At 37.4% G+C, this 15,027-nt stretch overlaps 1 protein-coding gene across 1 annotated transcript in view; it reads left to right on the top strand.

Annotated features, from left to right (window-relative positions):
- The first annotated feature begins 1,807 nt into the window (after window positions 1-1,807).
- Window positions 1,808-15,027, top strand: part of LOC127680455 (DNA repair protein REV1-like) — a 33,822-nt gene continuing 20,602 nt past the window's right edge. Inside the window, exon 1 of the mRNA XM_052175904.1 lies at window positions 1,808-1,900. Within this exon, the coding sequence (XP_052031864.1) occupies window positions 1,867-1,900 (34 nt within the window). The 5' untranslated portion in view covers window positions 1,808-1,866. The remainder of the gene's footprint in view (window positions 1,901-15,027) is intronic.

Genomic DNA, 15,027 nt, shown 5'->3' with positions numbered 1-15,027 from the left:
AGGCTGGCTTCCAACTCAGAGCCTGGCTTTTTTCTTTTGAGATAGGATCTCTGCCATTTTTTCTTTCCTATATTCTTTTTAAAGATTAATTTATGATTATGAATGCACTGTAGCTATTTTCACATATATCAGAGGACATCAGATCCCATTACAGATGGTTGTGAACCACCATGTGGAATTGAACTCAGGACCTCTGGAAGAGCAATCAATGAGTGCTCGAACTGCTGAACCATCTCTCCAGCCCCTCACTTTTTTTTTAGTATACATATATAGCAATATCTCTATTCATAATCCCGCACTACAATCCTCCAAGCTCATAACCAGAGTGACTAGAGACTTCCCCCAAACTTGAAGGATGAAGAACAGCATTCTGTTGAGTGTTAACATTACACATGGGCTTAAACAGACCAGCAAATAGTCAGCAGGATTGGAACCTGTGCTTGGAGAAAGAATTTCTAGTCTGTTGCCTTAACCACTTGGCTGTGACCACAGCTGTGTTTCTATTTTTATGTCAGTGTACAAACATCTGTCCCCATCTTTTAAAAATTACTTGTTAGTGTGAATGTGCATAATGTGTATGTGGGTATGTGCTCCACAGCATAGATAAAGAGGCCAGGTGACAAATTTGTAGAGTTTGTTCTTTCCATCCATCTTTAAGTAGGTTTTGGTGACAGAGCTCAGGTGTCAGGCTTGTGTATCAAGTGCCTTTATTTCCTGAACCATCTTATCAGTCTAATACACACCTTTTAGAGACTGGGTCTTGCTGTGTAGGCCAGGATGACCTTGAGCTAGATATCAGGTGCTAGAATTCCATGTGAATATCACCATTTAGTCATTTTTGCTTCCTAAGGCTGACTTGATTTCTTCTAGCTGTATGGACAGTTAATTGTGAGTTGCCATTTGGGTGCTGGGAATCAAACCTATATCCTCTGCAAGAATAAGTACTCTTTACAATTGAATAATTTCTGTAGTCTCCAGTTAGCATTCACATAATTCATCTGCTCAGGGATTGCTATTCACAGTGGACTGGGTCCTCCCATGTCAGTCATCAGTCATGACAATCTTTCACAGACATTATCATAGGCAAATATGACCCAGAAAATTCTTTAATGGAAGTGTTCTCCTTTCAGGTGGTTCTAGGGTCAAGTAGATAATAAAAACTAACCAAGACACAAGCCATTTTCAGAGTGTTACTGGGTACTACATTAGATAGTACAGACAGAGTATCAATATTGCAGCATTTCCATTCTGGAAAGTTAGTAGTATAAAACCTCTCTGGGAGACGTTTTTATTTATTACTGTCCTTCTAATGAAGTTTTAATATATGATGAAATGAACAAACGAGATAAATAGAAGTATGGCAATCTGATACCAGAAAGGGAAATCATAAAATATATGCCTAAACTTTAAGATGAGAAAGAGGTCTGGGTATGACCAGAGCATAGAAGAAAGATTATTTGAAACCAATATAGAAAATTCAGCAAATTGAATCATGTAGACAAGATTAAACTTCCTGAATTTCATTTGAAGACATATACTGAAAAGACTTTTACCATATCACCAATAATCTGATCTGGACACCTCTGTTTCCAAGTGTTCCTTTTAGTTTTACTAATTACCTGAGAGTTTAGCAAAGCAGAACTTATAGTAGTTGATTAAATTGTGTATTTGTATTTAGGAAACTAGTATTTTTGTCTACCTTTTTTGTTGGCTTATCATCTGTACCCTTTTATTTGTCTGATTGAGTACTTATAAAGAATAACTTAAATTCATGAACCTGGTTTTTCTTTTATTTTTTTCAGTGAAGGTGGTGTTTTTAAGGCTTATCTCATTTTCCCAAAAGATTATCCCCTCCGGCCTCCTAAAATGAAATTCATTACAGAGATTTGGCCCCCAAATGGTAAGTTTTCTAATATTATTTTCACATTTGCAAGTTTAATGATCTGTCACTAAAGATTTCACAACTATCTCAGTAAAAGTGCTAAGTGATTTTATGGTTTTTTGTGCATATGGTCTTGTAATTGACTCTAAATACAAAGGTTCTTAGTTTCTTTCCTTCCTTCCTTCCTTCCTTCCTTCCTTCCTTCCTTCCTTCCTTCCTTCCTTCCTTCTTTCCTTCCTTCCTTCCTTCCCTCCCTTCCTTCCTTTCCTTCCTTCCCTTTTCTTTCTTTTTTCTTAGTATTCTGCTTTGTTTGGAGATGAGGAGTAGCAGGCTTGAGTTCCAGATCAGCATGGACCTCACTATGTAGCTAAAGTTTGCCTTGAACTTTTGGTAATCTTTGTGTCTTAAGTTGCCAATTGGTCGGCTTACAGGCAAGAGCCGCTACCACACTCTGGGAGTGTTTACCTAGCATGCACAAAATCTTAGATTTGCTCTTCAACATTGCATAAAATGTATGTGGTGATGATGCAAACATGTACTCTTCTAGCTATACAACAAAGAAAGTTGTAAAGGTGTATCCCAAAATCTTATAGATTGCAGAATTATTTATGTTAGCTAAAAAGTTATGGCTAAAAGTTAGCCATAATACTAGTGCCTATCAGTTGATGAAAGTAAAAGCAAAATACTGCATATACATATAATGAAACGTGATTTGATTTATAAAAGTGTTTGGTATGATTTGGTAACAAAAAAGTGAAACCAGATGCCTTTGGTATCTGTCAGTGTCTGCCTTCACATGCACGGCCATACACAGGCATATGTTCATACATGGAAAATAAATATTTTTTTCAAATTAACAAACAGATGGAAGCAATCATTTAATAATTCCACTTATGAAATTTCAAGAATATGCAACTCTGAAGAGTATATTCATGGTTGTTTAGGACTGCTGGACAGCTTGAAGGGGAGAAGGGTCAATATAGATTATAAAAGAATTTGTGGGGGTGGTAATGATGACAAAAGTTCCTAAAAGTGTGTGTGCTTTGGTTGTATAACTGAGAAGTGTACTATATAGAAACAATTGGATTGTATGCTTCAACTAGATGAATAATGTGTTGGGTGTTAAAGTTATTATGGGGATAGCTGGTAAAATTGTTCAGTGAGTTAAAGTTCTTGCCATGGAAGCCTAGTAATCTGAGTTTGATCCCTGGAATCCATATAGAGGTAGAGATCGCATTCCACTAAGTTATGCTCTGGCTTCTGCACATGATCTGTGGCCTATGTGTTCATAGATACACACAATAATAATAATAAAATAATTTCCAAAAACACTACATGGCAAATAGTAATTTGTGTAGCTTAGATGTATGTCAGTTTAGACCTCTCTCTCTCTCTTCTGTTGTTGGTTTTTACTTGTTTGTCATTTTGGTTTAGTTTTTTTTTTGTTTGTTTGTTTGTTTGGTTGGTTCTTTTATTTTTGAGACGGGTTGTCACTGTAACATTGGCTAGCCTGAAATTATGTATGTAGATCAGGCTGGCATTAAACTCAGAAATTATCCTGCTTTTGCCTGTCATGTGCTGGAATTAAAGATTTGTACTGTCATGCCTAGCTTTCATACAGGGTTTTCAAGTGGATTTAGTATTAGAAATAAATCCATTTGTAAAGAGCAATGAGATGAAAGGGAAAAAATAACAGACAAAACATTGTATGGGGAATGAAGAGCATTTTGGCAAAATAAATGTAAATATTAAGTGTATAGCTAGCTATAGAGTTAATAATTAACATCTCACAGAGAACATAGTTGTCATTCAACATACTTTTGGAAATGTTGCTTAAATCAGAGATCACTAGAATTTAAACAGTGTCAGTATAGAAGAACTTTTGTCTTGAATAAGACAGCCATAATGGCATCAGTGTTTATTTCTGATGACTATATAAATGACATATTTATTTTAAAAGTGTGATTCGGCATGATTCTAATTTTGGTCATTCAACTTGGAATGCATTCTACCAACATTTAATGATGAATCTTGAAGACATGATAATTGAAATATGACAAATTTAAAAGAACAAAACTGATTGTGTGATTCTGCTTCAGTGAAATATTTAATTAAAATAGAACGGGGCATTTTAGATACTGAAGACTTAGGGAAAGTAAAGAATTTGTATAGGCAATTTGATTTGAGGAAGATGTATAGTGGTTGTAATTGTGTATCATTGTGATTTTTAATTCTTAACTGAGAAATGGAAAAAATTGTAATTTTATTTGCTATATATAGCACAATAAAAATAAATTTCATGTCAACAGATATTAATCTGTTAATTAATGAGATAGATATTCTCATTTTTGAAGTGACGTGTGAAATTAAAATATTTTAAGATTCTATAGCTTTAAATCTAAAATGATTCAAATTTTTTTTAATTTTTTTTATTCGATATGATTTATTTACATTTCAAATGATTTCCCCTTTTCTAGCCCCCCCACTCCCCGAAAGTCCCGTAAGCCCTCTTCTCTTCCCCTGTCCTCCCACCCACCCCTTCCCACTTCCCCGTTCTGGTTTTGCTGAATACTGTTTCACTGAGTCTTTCCAGAACCAGGGGCCACTCCTCCTTTCTTCTTGTACCTCATTTGATGTGTGGATTATGTTTTGGGTATTCCAGTTTTCTAGATTAATATCCACTTATTAGTGAGTGCATACCATGATTCACCTTTTGAGTCTGGGTTACCTCACTGAGTATGATATTCTCTAGCTCCATCCATTTGCCTAAGAATTTCATGAATTCGTTGTTTCTAATGGCTGAATAGTACTCCATTGTGTAGATATACCACATTTTTTGCATCCACTCTTCTGTTGAGGGATACCTGGGTTCTTTCCAGCATCTGGCAATTATAAATAGGGCTGCTATGAACATAGTAGAACATGTATCCTTATTACATGGTGGGGAGTCTTCTGGGTATATGCCCAGGAGTGGTATAGCAGGATCTTCTGGAAGTGAGGTGCCCAGTTTTTGGAGGAACCGCCAGACTGATTTCCAGAGTGGTTGTACCAATTTGCAACCCCACCAGCAGTGGAGGAGTGTTCCTCTTTCTCCACACCCTCTCCAACACCTGCTGTCTCCTGAATTTTTAATCTTAGCCATTCTGACTGGTGTAAGATGAAATCTTAGCGTTGTTTTGATTTGCATTTCCCTAATGACTAATGAAGTTGAGCATTTTTTAAGATGCTTCTCCGCCATCCGAAGTTCTTCAGGTGAGAATTCTTTGTTTAACTCTGTACCCCATTTTTTAATAGGATTGTTTGGTTTTCTGGAGTCTAACTTCTTGAGTTCTTTATAGATATTGGATATTAGCCCTCTATCTGATGTAGGATTGGTGAAGATCTTTTCCCAATTTGTTGGTTGCCGATTTGTCCTCTTGATGGTGTCCTTTGCCTTACAGAAACTTTGTAATTTTATGAGGTCCCATTTGTCAATTCTTGCTCTTAGAGCATACGCTATTGGTGTTCTGTTCAGAAACTTTCTCCCTGTACCGATGTCCAAGGGATACAAATTGGAAAGGAAGAAGTCAAACTATCATTATTTGCAGACGACATGATCGTCTACCTAAGTGACCCAAAGAACTCCACTAGAGAGCTCCTACAGCTGATAAACAACTTCAGCAAAGTGGCAGGTTATAAAATCAACTCAAGCAAATCAGTGGCCTTCCTATACTCAAAGGATAAGCAGGCTGAGAAAGAAATTAGGGAAATGACCCCCTTCACAATAGCCTCAAACAGTATAAAGTATCTTGGGGTGACTCTTACCAAACATGTGAAAGATCTGTATGACAAGAACTTCAAGACTCTGAAGAAGGAAATGGAAGAAGACCTCAAAAAAATGGGAAAACCTCGCATGCTCATGGATTGGTAGAATCAATATAGTTAAAATGGCCATTTTGCCTAAAGCACTATACAGATTCAATGAAATACCCATCAAAATCCCAACTCAATTCTTCACAGAGTTAGAAAGAGCAATTATCAAATTCATCTGGAACAACAAAAAACCCAGGCTAGCTAAAACTATTCTCAGCAACAAAAGAAAATCTGGGGGAATCAGTATCCCTGACCTCAAGCAATACTACAGAGCAATAGTGTTAAAAACTGCATGGTATTGGTACAGTGACAGACAGGAGGATCAATGGAACAGGATTGAAGATCCAGAAATGAACCCACACACCTATGGCCACTTGATCCTCGACAAAGAGGCTGAAAACATCCAATGGAAAAAAGATAGCCTTTTCAACAAATGGTGCTGGTTCAACTGGAGGTCAGCATGCAGAAGAATGCGAATTGATCCATCCTTGTCTCCTTGTACTAAGCTCAAATCCAAATGGATCAAGGACCTCCACATAAAGCCAGACACTCTGAAGCTAATAGAAAAGAAACTGGGGAAAATGATTCAAATTTAAATGACTAGTAATTGTTTTTGTTTCTTGAGACAGGGTTTCTCTGTGTAGTCCTGGCTGTTCTGGAACTCACTCTGTAAACTAGACTGGCCTCTAATTCTTAGAGATCTTCCTGCCTCTGCCTTTTGAGTACTGGGACAAAAAACATTCACCATTACTGTTCTACCAAATGTTTGCTTTTTAAAAGTCATTTTCTTTTAAAATTGTTATTATTATTATTGTGGTGTTTGCTTATGTATGTATGTATGTATGTATGTGTATATGTATGTATGTATCCACCCATCCTATCTATCTATCTATCTATCTATCTATCTATCTATCTATCTATCTATCTATCTATCTATCTTATCTTTCTATCTATCTATCTATCTATCTATCTATTATCTATCTTATCTATCTATCATCTATCTATCTATCTTATCTATCTATTATCTATCTATCATCTATCTATCCTATCTATCTATCCTATCTATCTATCCTATCTATCTATCTTATCTATCCTATGTATGTATGTATGTATGTATGTATGTATGTATGTATGTATCTATCTATCTATCTATCTATCTATCTATCTAATCTATCTTATCTATCATCTATCTATCTATCTTATCTGTCTTATCTATATATCTTATCTATCTATCTTATCTATTGTACCTATCTTATCTATCTATCTTATCTATTTATCTATCTATCAGGTCGTATCATCTACCCTTGGCTGGCATGGAACTCAGAAATCTGTCTGCTTCCACCTCATATATTATGTGAGTAAAGGCATGGGCCACCACACTATATTATTATTAATTTGTTCTGTGTGTATGGGTGCTTTGCCTGCATGTAGGTGGGTCCTTGTATATGTGTACCTGGTGCCTCAACATCACAAAAGTGGGTTTTGTATATCCTAGGACTACAATTTTATAAGGTTGTGCTGCCACATAGTTGCTGGGAATCAAACTCAAGTCCTCTGGAAGAACAGCGAATACTCTTAACAATGGAGTAATCCTAACACACCCATTAATGATTTGGGGTTTGGGGGTTGATACAAGGTCTCATGCATTCCAGACTGGCCTTGATCTTGTAGCTAAGGATATCCTTGAACTACTAATCTTTCTATTTATGTTTACCTCTTGAGTGTTGAACTTATAAATATGTGCTGTCATGACTGGTTTATAGGATGCTGGATGTGGGACCAAGGCTATGCATTCTGGGCAAGTCCTCTTTTCTCTGAGCTACATATACCCTCCAGTTCCTATCTCCCAAATCTTGATCTTAAGTAGATTCCTTCTGATGGAATTATATACAATTATTCAATCTCATTTTTTCAAAGACAGTTCCTTATTTTGTAAAATGTAGGGGAAAACAAAAACAACATTTTGGGCTGAATGTTACAATGTTTAATACTGTTCCTTTTTTATTTGTTAATTCCATTTTGTTGGATTTCACAAGCCATGGGAGTGGGTTAAGAAGAGAAACCTCAGTTAAAGGAAAGTTTCTGTATAAATCAGCAAAAACATGAGTTTTTGATTACATGTGAAGAGTAATTTTGCTTTACAGTAGGGCTTCCAAAAGTACTTGTTGGATTGATTAATTTTATATCCCTTGACATACAAACACCCACCCTCCCTCCTTTCCTCCCTCCCTCCTTCTGTTTCTGTCTCTCCCTATTCCCTCAGTCTCCCTGTGTTCTTTAACCATGAGTTGGGATAGGAAGATTGCTAACAGGGACAGTTAAAACTCTTTCAAAACAACAGCCAACCAAACAAGCATACATATGTTATTACTGATTGAAATCTTTTTTATACTCAGAAAATTTATTTATTCCTACTTGTTTTGTAAACTTCTTCAAGTAATAATAGTATTTTTGACAGAAGACATTTACTGTGAAAAGTTACTTTTATTAATTGCTGATATAATTATTTGAATATGTTTATAGATTAACACTGTAGGATTTTTTTGAGAATATTTACTTTTGGATAAAATAGTGCAAAGTGAGATATAGTTGTGTCTTTCTTTATCCCCTATAAAATTGAGGATATTTCTGTATTTCTACCCCACTGACTGTTACTATATGGAACTTGCATTTAAAATGAGTTTGTGAAGTAGATTATGAGTATCACTTATTTATTTTAAAGCTTTTGTTATTGTGTATATTTATGTTTATGAGTGTTCTGTCTGCATATATGTATGTGTACCATGTACCTATGGATGTAGGACAAAGGGATTGGCTCCCCTGGAAGCAGAATTACAGATGATTGTGAATTGCCTTGTGGGTGCTGGGAATTAAACTTAGGTACTCTGCAAGAGCCCCAGTGTTATTAACCACTGCAACATCTCTCTAGCCCCTATTTTATTATTTTTAGTATGTGGATGTTTTGCTTATATATATATATATAAGCAAAACATATATATATATGTCTGTATACCACATGCATGCCTGGTATCCACAGAAGCCAGAAAAGGTTGTCAGATTCTCTGGGACTGTAGGGTGTGAACTCTCCTCCCCCTTTACAATTTTTATTTGCTGAACCTTGAGGACCATCTTAACTAGAATTTGAGATAAAGACAACTGTAAATGCTGAGAATAAAGAATTGGAGAAGTAGAAAAGAGACGGCATGTCCTTTGAATCAGGGACAGCAGTGGAGGTCTGCAATTACTTGTAATTTTAAAGAATGTAAAATATAGTTAATCTGTAACATTCTTAAAAGTTAGTAGATTACATTTAGGAAATCTCCATGTAAATAATGTTTTATATACATAAGTATCACATTTGTGATATATTATGTGTAACCAAATTTAAACAATTCTTATTCTATAATTTTACAGTTGATAAAAATGGTGATGTTTTGCATTTCTATTCTTCATGAGCCTGGGGAGGATAAATATGGTTATGAGAAGCCAGAGGAACGCTGGTTACCTATCCATACTGTGGAAACCATCATGATTAATGTCATTTCTATGCTGGCAGATCCTAATGGAGACTCACCTCCAAATGTAGATGCTGCAGTAAGGTATTTGCCTAATAACTGCTCCTTCTATCCTTTACCCTTTTTATTCTCTCTTAATAAAACTCAACATGAAACTTACTACGTATATGCATCTCTTTGTGTCCACATTTTCATAAAAATAAAAATTTATTATGTATAATGGATTATTTTGTATAATCTATGTATAATGGATTATTTTGAAATATGTAGGATAAATACGGTTATGAGAAGCCAGATATTGCACAATATCTAGATACTGTGCCATAGCAAATTTGATCTAGTTGGCATACATTAATTCCCTCACTAATTTTTTAGTAAGAACAATTAAAATCTATTCCTTTTCATTAGTATTCAAAATAATGGATTTCATTATGATATATGTTCATAAAATTATCTTGTAGTTGTCTTGGTTTGAGGCCTTTTTTTTGTTTTGTTTTGTTTTGTTTTGTTTTGTTTTTGGTTTTTTCAAGACAGGGTTTCTCTGTGTAGCCCTGGCTGTCCTGGAACTCACTCTGTAGACCAGGCTGGCCTTGAACTCAGAAATCTGACTGCTTCTGCCTCCCAGAGTGTTGGGATTACAGTCATGCACCACCACCGCCCGGATGAGGCCTTTTTTTCTTCGAAAAAATAAAAGTTAAAAATTACTATTGTCTCTGCATTCTTTGAATGGTTGTTATAGGAAAGAGAAATAAAGGTTGAGTATTTTTGTGAGCATTTCCTGGTATCTACTTGTTTATTACAAGTTGGTTTTGTTGCCGGGCGGTGGTGGTGCACGCCTGTAATCCCAGCACTCTGGTAGACAGAGGCAGGCGGATTTCTGAGTTTGAGGCCAGCCTGGCCTACAGAGTGAGTTCCAGGACAGCTGGAGCTACACAGAGAAACCCTGTCTCGAAAAACAAAAAAACAAAACAAACAAACAAACAAAATCCAACATGCCTTCATGATCAAAATTCTATGGTCAATAGTACTAGAAAAAGCATAGGTCAAACCCAAAAAAAAGAAAAACAAAAGGCCAGGCGGTGGGCGCACGCCTGTAGTCCCAGCACTCTGGGAGGCAGAGGCAGGCGGATTTCTGAGTTTGAGGCCAGCCTGGTCTACAGAGTGAATTCCAGGACAGCCAGGGCTATACAGAGAAACTCAGTCTTGGGGGTGGGGGTGGGGAACCAAAACCCAAAAACCAACCAAACAATAACAACAAAAAGCATATGTCTGTAAATTAAAAAGCAGAACCTTTTCTGCTTTGCGTTGTCTGGCCTCAAAATAGTGTTTCTCTTTGTGTAGGCCCTGCAGGCCTGGCCTGGAACTTGCTCTGTCAACTTGGCTAGCCTCAAACTCACAGTCAGAGAGTTTTTCACTTAAGCCACCAGAAAGAAGTCACAGCCACATGTTTTTCTCCTGCTTTTTGTCTATTTCTTTTAAGTGCCAGATGAACCAAACCTTTTAAAAGTTTTTTTTTAATCAAAATGCATAACAATAGCTGGGCTACAGAGTGCATTCCAGGATAGCCAGGGCTAGCTACACAAAGAAACCCTGTCTCAAAAAATCCAAAAAAAAGTAAGCAAGCAAGCAAGCAAGCAAACAAACAAGGAAGGAAGGAAGGAAGGAAGGAAGGAAGGAAGGAAGGAAAGAAAGAAAGAAAGAAAGAAAGAAAGAAAGAAAGAAAGAAAGAAAGAAAGAAAGAAAGAAAGAAAGAAAGAAAGAAAGAAATTAAACTGATTACAAATGTTCCTTCTCTGCATATCCAACCACTCCCAGATATTAATATTTTACAAATGTGTTCTTTTTTTTTTTTTGATTTGATTTTTTCGAGACAGGGTTTCTCTGTGTAGTCCTGGCTTTCCTGGAACTCACTCTGTAGACCAGGCTGGCCTCGAACTCAAAAATCCACCTGCCTCTGCCTCCCAGAGTGCTGGGATTACAGGCGTGCACCACCACCGCCCGGCTCTACAAATGTGTTCTTGATATTGAATTAACAAAACTTCCCTTAAGAATAGAGGATTTCGCCGGGCAGTGGTGGTACAAACCTGTAGTCCTAGCACTCTGAGAGGCAGAGACATGCGTATTTCTGAGTTTGAGGCCAGCCTGGTCTACAGAGTGAGTTCCAGGACAGCCAGGTCTATACAGAAAAACTCTGTCTCGAAAATTCAAAAAAAAAAAAAAAAAGATTAGAGGAATTTGATCCTCTGTACTAGGGAGGGTAAAACTAAAGAATATGGTAGGCATTTTGCCTATGGTATCTGTTCATATGTAGTCACAGGTGATTGTGAGCCCCTATAAAGGTACTAGATACAAATCCTTTTTTTTTTTTAAAACAATCATTCAGTACTCTAAATTGTGGAGCCAGTGGGACATTTCTTTAGCCCATGAAGGGATTTGTGTGTGTGTGTGTTTGTGGGTGTGTTTGTGTGTATCTGTCTGTGTTGTTTTCTTTAAGTGTATAGAATGATAGTAGACTGTAGAGTTGGTTAGGTTCAACTCTTGTTTCCTTTTTTTTTTTTTTTTTTTTTTGGTTGTTTGAGACAGGGTTTCTATGTATAGTCCTGACTGTCCTGGAACTCACTCTGTAGACCAGGCTGGCCTCAAACTCAGAAATCTACCTGCCTCTGCCTCCCAGAGTGCTGGGATTACAGGTGTGTACCACCACTGCCCTGCTCCCTGATGACTTTGAACTTAGAGATTTCACTGTCAAAATCTTCTGGGATTCATAGCCACTGTGTCTCAAGATCTCTAAGCCAAGATCCAGGTCAGAGTTCATTCCAGATATAGTCAAGTTGACCACCAGGGATAGCTGCTACATGGAATATAGTTGGTCTTGCCAGTTGCTTCTTGCCAGTTACTTCAGTCCACTTTACAGATAAACTAAAGTGAGGTGGGGTTTAATTTCTGGAAAACTTGATTTGTTTACTTCTAGTTTGTTCTTATTTCTGAGATACTAACCCCTTATATAGAGATCAAAATATTTGGAAGATTTGTAGATTGCAGTCCTCATTCTTTTAGTATGGTGCTTGTTAAAAACATGGCTACTTTTCAGCCACTCCTCTGGAGGTGACAGATTGGTCTCAGAGTGGAAAGAACCCCATTTGGGGAGAAGTGGCAGATCTTTGTAAATTTTGTTCTCTTCTGATACTTGACTAATTTCCATTACTTGGGAGGTGTCTTTGGTTGGGACAATTTTGTATAGAAAACAGTTTTAGTTTCTTGTGGGCTTTGCTTGGTTTTGTTTTTCCTTCAATATAGACACCAAGCTCACAGCCTCTTGAAAGACAGGCAAGTACTGCACTCCTGATCCATATCTATAGTCTAAGCATCTATCTGAGTATCAGACCTGTCTACCCTCCTTATTACACCATCAATAAGGATTTTCTCACTGGCTTTTCACATCAGAAACCTTGGTGAGCATAGTTGCTCTTAAATGAGCAATCAAATGAATTACTATTTTTAATTTTGTATGTATGTATGTATGTATGTATGTATGTATGTATGTATGTATGTATTCATTCAGAACAGATACTGTTTCTGTAGCCTAGCCTGGTCCTGAGCTCATTATGCAAATGAAGCTGTCCTTGAACTCCTGATTCTCCTCATTCTACCTCCCAGACACTGAAATTATAGGTGTAATACCCCATACCTGGCTTTAAATTTGAAGATATATTTTATTATCTGTAGAGAAATCGCATGAGGAGATTGCTCCCAGCTTGCTAGTTTCCAGGCAACCTAGGGTCTTTGTCATTCTCAGCCGACCAAGACAGAGGAGACACTTCCTCACGCAGAGAACCTGATGTTCTCCCAAGCAAGCTGCAAACCTGAGGAAGCGACCTTCCTGTTCCCCTTCCCATGAGAAAGTAACTTTGCTTATAGTTTAATAGACATCATGATGGGCAGCAATGCAGCAAGCAGCAGGCATGGCAGCTGGAGTAGAATGCAGAGAGCTCACATCTGCAGGCACAAAGTGTGAAGCAGAGAAAGCAGACTGAATATGGCAACAGTCTTTAACCTCTCAAAGCTGACCTCTGGGGACTCACTTCCTCCAGCAAGGCCGCATCTGTTAATCCCTTCCAAGGAGCACCACCAGCTAAGTGTCCAAATATCTGAGTCTGTGGGGGACATTCTTATTCAGTTACATTAATGACTGTGACATACACATTAGCAGAATTCTCAAGTCATTTGCTTTTAAAAGTAGGTGTATAGATTCAGAGTTTCTTGGAAACAGTAATTTTCTAATAGGAATTTCTCTGACTCTTAAGTGATAAAGTCTTCAGGACTGGTAAATAAGCTACTTAAGGAGAATTTAAGAGAAACACATGGCAGTTCTGGGCTTGTAATGAATACACCATTGAACACCCTCACACCTGCCTGGAGCAAATTTGAAAGCAAAACTCCTTTTTTTTTTCCTGTTTTTATTTTTTTTATTCGATATAATTTATTTACATTTCAAATGATTTCCCCTTTTCTAGCCCCCCCCCCACTCCCCGAAAGTCCCGTAAGCCCCCTTCTCTTCTGCTGTCCTCCCACCCACCCCTTCCCACTTCTGAAAGCAAAACTCTTCGGTTCGCAGAATTAGTAATTTATTCTCAGGGCCTTTTCCATATGCCCCTAAAACATTTAAATTTTCTTTTTTACTCCTATGACTTAGCTGACAACTTCTGTGTGTCTTTAGCCATATTTCATGTATATAATATGTCATTAATACAAATTTCAGAAAGAGAAACCAAATCAAAGGTCATTTCAAAAACTAAAGAGTCATATGTGTGGTTAAAATATGTTTAAAGTGTTAAAGATTCTTATAAATCTTACAAAAGCTAAGTTGACTTTAATAGGGTATTTAATGCTTCATATAATAATCTTTGATATAAACATGCATAATTACCAAAAGCAGTGTAAATATTGTATTAATTTATGAAATGTAATGCAGTGATAGTCTAAGTTGTGGCTAGAAAAATTTGACTTTCTGCCTCTTTTTCTCTAATAATGAGCTTACTAGTTAGTCCCTAAGACTGAAGCTAGAGACGTGTCAGTGTTTGGTAATCCTGGTGTTGTATGGTACAGTTTAGTTCTGCCAGTGTTTTCTGTCCTCTGGCCCCCTCTTCCCTTATCTGCCCTCATGGCTCTGCTCTTGTTTGCCTCTACCCAGTCTGCAGGTCCTCACCCCTCTGCTATCTCCCAGTAAACCTCCTCACATCTGATCTCTTGCATGTAGTAATTTCTCAAGAGCACATCTTGGCATGGATGTGCAGTAATACCCCCTTGCTGTATTATATTTCAGCCTCATGTATTACATATTTTATCCTGATAATCAGTCCCTTGTGCTGTGTTCTTTTAATGAACTTCTCACGGGGTGCAGTTTGTATGGCAGGTGTGTTATACTATGTGTGTTTTCTTGAGTGGCTAGTATGACCTAGTTTAAGAGCCATTTTCTGTCAGATGATGAAGGATGTTAGCATTCTGTCCAAACTCCATCCCATCGTTACCTGGCAATAGCCAGGTAGGCCTGACCCACTATAAAAGAGCCTGGTTGCCCCCTCTTTGCTCTCTTGCCCTCTTGGTCTCTTGCTCCTCCCTTGCTCTTTTCCTGCTTCCCTTTTTCTCTTCTCTCATTGCCTTCCCCCCTCTCTCTCTCCACGTGCCATGGTTGGCCTCTACATCTCTACTCTACTTCTCTAGTGTCTCTTTCTCTGCCTCTACCACCCTCTTAACTCCCCTCCCAATGCCCTTAATAAA

The sequence above is a fragment of the Apodemus sylvaticus genome, chromosome 3 (genome assembly GCF_947179515.1).
Source record: "Apodemus sylvaticus chromosome 3, mApoSyl1.1, whole genome shotgun sequence".
Taxonomy (NCBI): Eukaryota; Metazoa; Chordata; class Mammalia; order Rodentia; family Muridae; genus Apodemus; species Apodemus sylvaticus.
This window is presented reverse-complemented; position numbering and strand designations above follow the sequence as displayed.